At 34.3% G+C, this 10,109-nt stretch overlaps 1 protein-coding gene across 2 annotated transcripts; it reads left to right on the top strand.

Moving 5' to 3' along the window:
* Nucleotides 1-214: 214 nt before the first annotated feature.
* Nucleotides 215-8,484, top strand: epor (erythropoietin receptor). 2 transcript variants are annotated; one of them, XM_051888097.1, is made up of 8 exons: nucleotides 215-463; nucleotides 1,008-1,140; nucleotides 1,381-1,550; nucleotides 2,575-2,726; nucleotides 2,806-2,962; nucleotides 4,240-4,327; nucleotides 4,552-4,639; nucleotides 5,201-8,484. In XM_051888097.1, exons 1-8 carry the CDS (start codon nucleotides 373-375, stop codon nucleotides 5,903-5,905), a joined length of 1,584 nt encoding a protein of 527 aa, XP_051744057.1. In that variant the 5' UTR covers nucleotides 215-372; the 3' UTR covers nucleotides 5,906-8,484. The 2 variants fall into 2 exon arrangements, with proteins under 2 accessions (XP_051744057.1, XP_051744058.1); XM_051888098.1 differs by having other exon boundaries at nucleotides 260-463; nucleotides 983-1,140.
* Nucleotides 8,485-10,109: the final 1,625 nt, after the last annotated feature.

The following is a 10,109-nucleotide window of genomic DNA, read 5'->3' as shown; positions in this document are numbered from 1 at the left end:
ACATGTAACTGAGCACATGTTGATCGTTGGTGCATCTTAATGCTAAAAGAGTGTTTAAAAAGTCATATTATTTCCTACTCAGTCCTTTAGGTTGAGCATGTAATGTTGTTTTTGAGAAAATATTGAGCACTTCATGACAGCATGTTCTCACTCAAGCTCCTCCCACTAGTAAACAACACACTTTCTGATGCTCCGCCTCCAAATAGTAAAAGCGTAAACACTCTGTCTGAACACACTATCAGCTTATCGGATGAGATGCATGTAACCGTCCATGGTGTCCACAAAACAATTTGGTCGAAAAGCCCACCTGGAAATGCGGATACACCTTTCGGAACCGTTACACGGATAATGATGCGTTTGTAATGTAAATGGATGAGAAAAATGAGGAGCGACAGATTGCAAGTTGTTTTCATGCTGTGTCTTGCTTTCGTCACTGCAGGAGGAAAAAGTTTTGAAAGAAAAGGTAAGAAATGTGACTGATTCTTTCAAATTGTTTGACTGTTTTTCAGTGTAAACTTACATGCTTATTTCATAAACTTTTATTTACGCAAAGCTGAATTTTCAGCATCATTCAGTCTTCATTCATTGCTTAATATTTTTGTGTAAACCTTGTATACTAACATTCAAAAGATTCAAAATCAGAAAAAAATGTACATTTTAATTCAGAAAGGACACATTAAATTGATCAAAGTGACAGTAAAGGCATTTATAATGTTACAAAAGATGAACTATTATTAATAATTGACCACTAACAAATTAATTTTCCTGTTTTTAAATTTAGAAAGCCATAAAATATGCTTGCATTTTATATAATCTAAAAATTATCTTATATAATCTGTACTTTTTTATTTTAATTTAGTAATGAAATTAAAAAAAAAACTCTTTGTTCAAAATTGAAAGAAAAAAACTTTTGTGTGTGTTCACCTGTGCTTCTTGTATTCTGCTTGTTACAAAATTAATTTACAATTGTCTTTTGACAAAGCTTTCAACTTTATATGATTGTTCAGTGGCCCAGTTACTCCAAGACGAAACAGAGGATCTTAAATGTTTTGTGGAGAGAAAAAAGGATCTCACTTGCTTCTGGGAGGTGGAGGAAGAGAGGAATTTACATGATCGATATACCTTCATGTATTCATATGAGTAAGTGACTGATTAGTGCTTTGAGGCTGATTAATTGTTAGTATTATTTTTAAATTTTGTATTGTATGTTGTTACCGAAATTATCCTTAGAAACTGATATAACACTCACACTGGTCAAATTTAAAAATATTGTTTTTCTAAATATATTTAGTCTTGAAAGACAGCATATGTTATTCATATGTTATCTGATTGTTTAAAATAACAATCAACGTTAATGCTTCTTTTCGTATATGTCTTCAGGAATGAGAAAAAGATGGCTTGTGTGGTTTCATCTCTGTCTTTACGGGCCAGTAACAAAACCGTCCTCTTCTGCAAACTCCCCCAAGTGCTGTTCTTCACGCCTCTTAACGTGCAGGTCTTCCGTGATGGCCGGATTCTCTATCATCGCGTCTTCAACGTCGATAACGTCTGTAAGTCTATTACAACTTTACACAAGTAATACATGAAGAAAATACTAAGCAGAATGCAGGTATAGCCCTACACACATTTAAAGTTGGCATTAATGATGTGATAATCTTTTCTTTTTGAACACTATAAACCCAAATAAGTTGGCAAAACTCAAAAAATTTGAGGAAATCGCTTGCCTCTAAATTTTTAAGTTAAGAAATTCAAAGTTTAAGTAAGCAGAACTGGTAGATTTGTATTTTGTACTTTTTAATTACATTTTAATTGTTCTTAACTTGAAATGTTTGAGTACACTAATTCATACATTCAACTTATGTAACCTCAATGTAAACATTTTTATTAGTGTAAACTTAGCTAGCTACAACAAGCTAATTTGCTAACATGTTAACAATAGCATGGTAAAGCACTTGGTGAATGAGTACAGCAATATAAAGATTTAACATACTTGCTCTCAAACCAAGCCGCATGCACCACTTTATACCATAATTCTCCAAAAACCCACATTAACAGAAACTTTTCTAAATTAGCATAACAAAACATTAATCACTACTAAATATCCCACTTAACATTAATCTTGCACAAAAAGAAATCCCAGCCCAGTTTCAGTTAAACTTAAAATAAGAAATAAGTTAATAAAACTCAAAACAATGAAACAGTTCAGTTTACTTAAAATATATCAGTTCTGTGAACTTGAAAGAAATAGAAAGTGCTAAATATTCAAAAAAGTGAACTAATTTGTTTAATTTAAGTTTGTCCAACTCAAACCAATTAATTATTTTGAGCGCTAGTGTTTACAGTGAATAAGAGAACCTGTAGGGCGGGACTTGGTTTTGTCCATGGGGAATTGATTGGAAGGTTGTGATTTGCTATTGTGGGATCTCATGTGAGTGACAGGTTGAAACCGCCTTCGCATCAGTAAACACATCATCAGAGATGAGAAGAGATGAGCTGCAAGAGGGAGGGGAAGTTATTTTGAAAAACAAAAATTGTCCATTTCATGCTGATCCTCCAATGCCTTTCCTCTCACAGTACTCCTAGATCCTCCCAGCAACCTCACGGTCATGAGCTCAGGGAAGGAAGGCCAGTTGAACGTGAGCTGGCTGCCTCCTGCGCTCAAATACATGGACGACAGTTTGATATATGAGGTCAGATACGCAGAGGAGGGAAGTCACATGGGCAAGGTACGTGTTCTTTATTGTTTTTCATGAAGCCGAAGTATTGTGTTTCTTGTCGAAATTCACCAGTGAGTGTCTTTTGAAGGTGGAGAAGATAAAGGCCAGCACCATGCTGGTTTTGCGTGGCTTACAGTCCGACACCAGATACGAGGTGTGGGTCCGTGTCAAACCCGATGGCGTCTCCTACGATGGCTACTGGAGTTCTTGGACCGATCCTGTGTTTGCAGTCACGGCGCCAACCGGTACGTGGATTTCAAAGCTTTTTGCAAGTACATTCAACAAGTAAAACATATGAAAGCCCATTTCCGCCACATAAGAAAAAAATCATGCTTTTGTAAACCATAATTATGACATTCTAAGTCATAATTATGAGACAAAATGTTGAAATTCTGATTTAGTTATAAATGACAAAAATCAAAATAAAATTATGAAATAGAAAGTTATAATTATGACATTTTATGTCATAATTTTGACTTAAAAAATGACAGTGTGTCATAATTATGTCATAATTATGACTTTTATTTACCAAAGCATGATTTTTTTCTAATGTTGCAGAATTGGGCATACTAAGTCATAAATATGAGATAAAAAGTCGAAATTGACATAAACTCATAATGACATAAAAAGTAAAAAATATGACATAAGTCGAAATTATGACAAAAAGTTAAAAATTATGATTTAAAGTCAATTGACAATTGACATAGAAAGTCAATTTTTTATCTCATCCTTTCAACTTTTTAATCTCATAATTATGATTTAGAATGTCATAATAATAATAATTGACTTAGTATGTCATAATTTCAACTTCTAATGATCTAATTATCTAACATTACAACTAATTATCTCATAATAAAAGTCAAAACTGTGACATACTGTCATAATTATGACTCTGTACTAAGTCATAACATTTTTTGTTATAATTATTATGACATAAAAATACATTATTACGACTAGTATCTCATAATTTTGACTTAGTATGTCATATTATTGTCTATAATATATGTCTTTTTTATTTTTTTATAGTTAAGATTTACAAAATCATGATATTTTTCTACTGTGGCAGAAACTGACTTCCATAAGAACTCAATTCAGATGTATTTTAAGTCTTTTCAAAGTTGCTTTACAGAAATTCATGATGTTAATGTTTTTTAATCTTCATGACTTATAATCACATTTAGCAGATTAGAGCTGGGTAATCATATAGTTTACAATTTGAGACGATACAAGCAGTCAATCACTTGAGATTTGCTATATAGTACAAACAGTACACCCTACCGTAGACATCAGTGTTTATATCTGAACTATAAACTTTCATCCCAGTACTTCTGTGATCGTATGAACATTTGCAACACAGAAATAAAGATAATGTGTGGTTAAAAAGACTGTTTGAGAAGCTGTTTCATACCTAAACATGACAACTGCTCTCTGAATCTTCCGCTGCAATTTTGTCAAAGGTTTATTAGACAGAGGCGAATCATTGTCACTTAGGAATGAGGAATGTTTCTCTTTTTTGTAACAGACATGGATCCGCTGATTGTGTTACTGGTTCTTTTCATCGGATTGATCCTGTGCCTGCTGTCACTGACTGTGATTCTGTCCCACCACAAGTCAGTTCTCACAAATACAAGCTTAATGAGAACATACAATACTATATTGTTATTATATAATGTTAATGATAATCACTTCAGACTAACAGTAACCCATTCTCTAAAAGAGAACATTTAACATTTTTAGAAAACTTCACATGCATTAAATTTGCTGACTCAGTTTTACTACTGGGCAGATACAATATGAACAAGTGAAGAATAAATCAATTCTGTGATTATTTCAGGTTTCTTCTGAAGAAACTGTGGCCTGACATCCCCACGCCAGAGCACAAGTTTCCAGGTCTCTTCACAGTCTACAAAGGGGATTTCAAGGTAATTCATGCATGTTTCCAACTGAATGTCACTGCACCATTTACATGGTACCATGTGTAATTTAATATGTTTTAACAAAACGGACAATAAATGGTTTCCAAATTGTGATTGGTAAAGGAGTAAATGAAAAGTTACATAGCTTACACTGTAAAAAAAATCATTCACTCAACTTAACTTTTTGAGTTAGCTTTTGACACTGACTTAGTTAAGTTGTATTTACGTAGAATATTAAGTATGTTTAACTTGACAAATTTAATGTTGTTTGAACTTATAAAGTTTAGTTGGATTACCTTTACGAAAGTAAGGCGAACTTACTTTTTAAAGTTTTCAGCACAAACGTTCCCTGTGTTTTTTGTTCACTCAACTTTTTGACTTTTTTTAAAAGTTTTAATTACTTGACAAATTTAGATAATTGAGCTTATTTGGAATAATTTTATGAAAGTAAGGTGAAAACTTTTTGTATATGGGTTGGAAAAAAGCTGATTGGGACTGAAAAATCACTGAAAAAAGAGATCATTACTAGTCCTAGTACTAACTATTCTGTATTTCCTCGGCCATCAGGAGTGGATGAGCCAAAATAATGGCAGCATGTGGGGAAGATCAGTCCATGTGTACACGGAGGAGCTTCCCTCACCTGTGGAGGTTTTGTCCGAGGTTTCTCTGACCAACTACAGTACGTCCCCGAGAGAGGGCAGAAAGCCTGCGGAGAAGGAAGAGGGGAGCGAGCGTACGGATTCGGGATTAATGGGAGGATGGCGAGAACCTCCTCACGCTCAGTGGCTCATGGAGCAACTGAGGGCGCTTCAAGAAAACCCAGAATCGTTCTCCCAGTCACCGTTACTCCAGTCACATGACACCTACGTCGCTCTCAATCAAAACTCCCAGCGTGTGCAAGGAGATAACGAGCAGCAGGTGGACGATGTCTTTGAGGAGACCTTACCGCTCCAGACACTCTTTACCACCGCGGGAACGTCGTCTTTGAGCGCCTCGCACTCCGACCTCGGCTCGCTCCCGCAGAGCTCGGGTTCGGGCAGACTGTCCTCACAATCCAGCTTAGAGTATCCCAACCACACATGGCCCCCCAGAGGGCCGGGATACACCTATATGGCGGTTGCAGACTCAGGGGTTTCCATGGACTACAGCCCGATGAGCTCGAGCAGCATCGCGGAGCTCGGAAAACGCGGGATCTACACCAATGAGTACAAAAACGAGATTTTTGTCCACAAGTGGCCGTTCTCCAGTCAACACATTGAATCTGGATACTGATACTACAAATTCATTTCAGGATCTTACCGATTTCTGTTTGATGCATGATGTTTAAGGGCAACTGAAAACACTAGGATCTTTCAGGAGAAAAAAAAACATTCCATCAGATGAAATAAGCTAACATTATAGCATTAGTATGGCAGCCGTTAATGAAACATTTTAGTACAGTGTGTCATGTACCACTAAAGTACCATTCATTTTTTAATACATTAAAGGATTAGTTCACTTCATAATTAAAATTTCCTGATAATTTACTCACCCCCATGTCATCCAAGATGTTTATGTCTTTCTTTCTTAAGTTGAAAAGTAATTATGTTTTTTGAGGAAAACATTCCAGGATTTTTCTCCATATAGTGGACTTAGTTACCAATGGGTTGAAGTTACCAATGGGTTGAAGGTCAAAATTGCAATTTTACTGCAGCTTCAAAGGGCTCTACACGATCCCAGCCGAGGAATAATGGTCTTATCTAGTAAAACGATTGATTTTTTTTTTTTCTAAAAATAAACATTATATAGTTTTTAACCACAAATACTCATTTTGAACTAGCTCTGCGATGAGCCATGCATTACGTAATCACGTTGGAAAGGTCACGCGTGACGTAGGCAAAAGTTACCCGTTGGTAACTGTTGAAGTCCACTATATGGAGAAAAATCCTGAAATGTTTTCCTCAAAAACCCAAATTTCTTTTTGACTGAAGAAAGAAAGACATGAACATCTTAGATGACATGGGGGTGAGTAAATTATCAGGAAATTTTAATTCTGAAGTGAACTAATACTTTAATTAGTGGCACTTTCCACAAAAAGGGTTTGCTTCGATGTCCCTTTCAAAAAAAGCGTTGCAGGCCAAATGTCTGAATTTTTGTAGGGAGAAATATTAAATACGTTTCATAATTATTTAATATATCATGAAAAATAGGACATTATAGGAGCATAAAAAAATCTACTCTGAATAATTGAATAATACATATTTTGTATGTATGCTATGGGTTTGACATATGCTGTTGAATTCAACTTTGATAAAAAACATAAATAAAAAATTAATTATCTATAATATCTATAAACCAACCTTGTTACCCTTTCCAGCATAATTTATATATATATATATATATATATATATATATATATACACACATCAGTTTTAAACTGTATTCAGACGTCACCAAATGTTCGTAACAGGATTGGAAAAATTACAAACTGTACAAAATGTAAAACAAATCATATATTTTACCCTCCTGAGCTTGATTATCATCATTTTTAAAATTAAGAATCACATTTGAAACACTGAAAAAAAGAAATAAAAAAACAATGACCCTGTTTTTTACCCTCTTTGTGGAAAGTGCCTGATTGCAGTTCATACGTCATTATGTTTGTTTTTTTTCAAGTCTAAATTTGTCTTGTAAATTGTACATATATATTTTTTTAATGTAAATAACACTTTTTTTACTCTGTTTTTGTGGTTTAAGTTACAGCAATATGTATCTTTCGGATCTGTAAAACATTAAAGCCTAGAGGAGGAAGTCAGTCTGAACAACCATTAGACCTTATGTTATGTATACGTCTGTTGAGTTATATGAAGGATAATCCATCCATCCATCCGTTTCTTGCTTTATGTCCTTAGATGCTGTGTTTGCATTTGGATAGTTCTTCTGGTGCATTCTGGGAATGCTTGTATGATTGACCATTTCATTGTCACCATGACATTGTTGGCATCTGCAACCCATTTCACTTTCATAATGTGGTTTTTCTGAGTGGGACAGTATAACGCAGCTATAGCAGGCAGACTTGATTAGATCGTGAACAGTGGGCGTTCCATACAAGAGTTTGCTGTTGATTATGGATGACTACACCCTTCTAGCACACAACCTGCTTTGGTGACATTAACTGAAAAAGAAAGCACTTTGTACTTTCGATAATATATTACAAGACATTTTTCAGTTCTGTTGAATAATGTGCACTGCTGAATCATTCACAATAAGACCAGGAATGTGTATTAATGAAGTCCATTTTGATTTAGTGCTGACATTAAGGTTTGTAATATGCAGTACGCCCAAATTACTGTACAGAAACCTTTTACTTTATAATAGCAGTTTAGTTTGTCAGCATTTCTTTTTGTGTTCTATATTCTGCAATCCATAAGGTTAAACCAAATCTGTTTCTAATTTCTGAACAAGTTAACCAAGATGAATTGTTAATCCCATCTGTAGTATGGAAACTGCACTCTTAAAAATAAAGGTTCCAAAAGTGGGTTTCTCGCAGTGATGCAATTGAAGAACTATTTTTGGTTCCCCAAAGAACCTTTCAGTGAACAGTTCTTAAAAGAACTTTCTTTTCTTAGTGTGAAGAACATTTAATAATCTAAAGAACCTTTTGTGGAATGGAAAGATTCCATGGATGTTGAAGTTTCTTCATGGAACCATCAATGCCAATAAAGAACCTTTATTTTGAAGAGTGTAGATAAAAAGCAGAAAATGTTTCACATGTAGTCCTGTCTATCCAATGGTACGATCACTGAGTGTTTTTCTATTTCATAATAGCATTTGCAATACGATTGAAAGCCTATTAAACAGTTTCTAAATAACTATTTGTCTTTCACTTTTTTTTCTATGAGCAATAAAGCTCCTATTTTTTTCTAGAATGAAAAGGAATTGTATTTATTGTGTAAACAGACGGGATCTCATCCATTTCAGTGAAGACTTCTCATTTACACTTGTGTTATTTTCTGTTCTCTGATGTCTAAAATTAATATATTTATGCATTTAAAAGGATAGTTCACCCAAATATTAATGAATTATGTGTGTAACATAAGGTATTTTGAAGAATGTTGGTAACCAAACCATTTTGGTGACCATTGGCTTCCATTGTATGGAGAAAAATAACACTGAGACATTTCTCAAAATATCTTCTGTTATGTTCCACAGAACAAAGAAAAGTGAAATGACAAGGGAGTGAGTAAATTATTTTTATGTGAACTATCCATTTAATTGTTGACCCTAATTTCTGACTTAGAAGCTTTAAGAAACTGTGTAGCATTTTTAAATTATCTTATTTGCACTAACAAACAAAAAAAAATATGGAGCATTTGCAGATACTTAAGTGCTTGATAAGGTGCTTCACAACTGGCTCCTAACTCATGAAACATCTAGTAACTCATGTTAAATTATGAAAAAAACAGAATTATTAAAGTATCAAATAGATTGATTTTGGTTAGTTTAATTAATTTAAAAAATATAAAATTAAAGGGTTCACCCAAAAATGAAAATTATGCCATTAATTACTCACCCTCATGTCATTCCACACCCGAAGACCTTTGTTCATCTTCAAAACACAAATTAAGATATTTTTGATGAAATCCGATGGCTCAGTGAGGCCTTTATTGCCAGCAAGAGAATTAACACTTTCAGATGTCCAGAAAGGTACTAAAAACATATTTAAAACAGTTCATGTGACTACAGTGGTTTAACCATAATATTATAAAGTGACAAGAATACTTTTTGTGCGCAAAAAACCGCCCCAAAATAACGACTTTTCAAAAATATCTAGTGATGGGCGATTTCAGAACACTGCTTCATGATGCTTCGAAGCTTTACAAATCTTTTGTTTTGAATCAGTGATTCGGATCGCGTATCAAACTGCCAAAGTCATGTGACTCATTGAAATTTCGAAACACTCATGATGTAGTGAAGCCTCGTTTACTGAAATCACGTGACTTTGGTGCTCCGAACCACTGATTCCAAAACAAAAGATTTGTAAAGCTTCGAAGCAGTGTTTTGAAATCGGCCATCACCAGATATTGTTGAAAAGTCGCTATTTTGTTTTTTTTGGTGCACAAAAAGTATTCTAGTCGCTTTAAAATATTAAGGTTAAACCACTGTATTCACATGAACTGTTTTAAATATGTTTTTAATACCTTCTGGGCATCTGAAAGTGTTAATTGTCTTGCTGGCAATGGAGGCCTCACTGAGCCATCGGATTTCATCAAAAATATCTTAATTTGTGTTCTGAAGATGAACGAAGGTCTTATGGGTGTAGAACGACATGAGTAATTAATGACAGAATTTTCATTTTTGGGTGAACTAACCCTTTAAGTACTAACAAGTACAAGCTCTGACCTAAAAAAGAAAACAAGAAATACTTGCAGAAAGGGTTTTAGTTAAATGCAACGTCACAATGTATGGCAACGTTAAATGTATTTGGTCTTGGCGG

The sequence above is a fragment of the Ctenopharyngodon idella genome, chromosome 3 (genome assembly GCF_019924925.1).
Source record: "Ctenopharyngodon idella isolate HZGC_01 chromosome 3, HZGC01, whole genome shotgun sequence".
In the NCBI taxonomy this organism is placed as follows: domain Eukaryota; kingdom Metazoa; phylum Chordata; class Actinopteri; order Cypriniformes; family Xenocyprididae; genus Ctenopharyngodon; species Ctenopharyngodon idella.
This window is presented reverse-complemented; position numbering and strand designations above follow the sequence as displayed.

Coding starts and splice junctions, on each gene's coding strand:
- epor (XM_051888097.1), top strand. CDS start 373: ATGAGAAAAATGAGGAGCGACAGATTGCAAGTTGTTTTCATGCTGTGT. Junction 1,551..2,574: donor CTTCAACGTCGATAACGTCT/GTAAGTCTATTA, acceptor TTCCTCTCACAG/TACTCCTAGATCCTCCCAGC. Junction 2,727..2,805: donor AGGGAAGTCACATGGGCAAG/GTACGTGTTCTT, acceptor TGTCTTTTGAAG/GTGGAGAAGATAAAGGCCAG.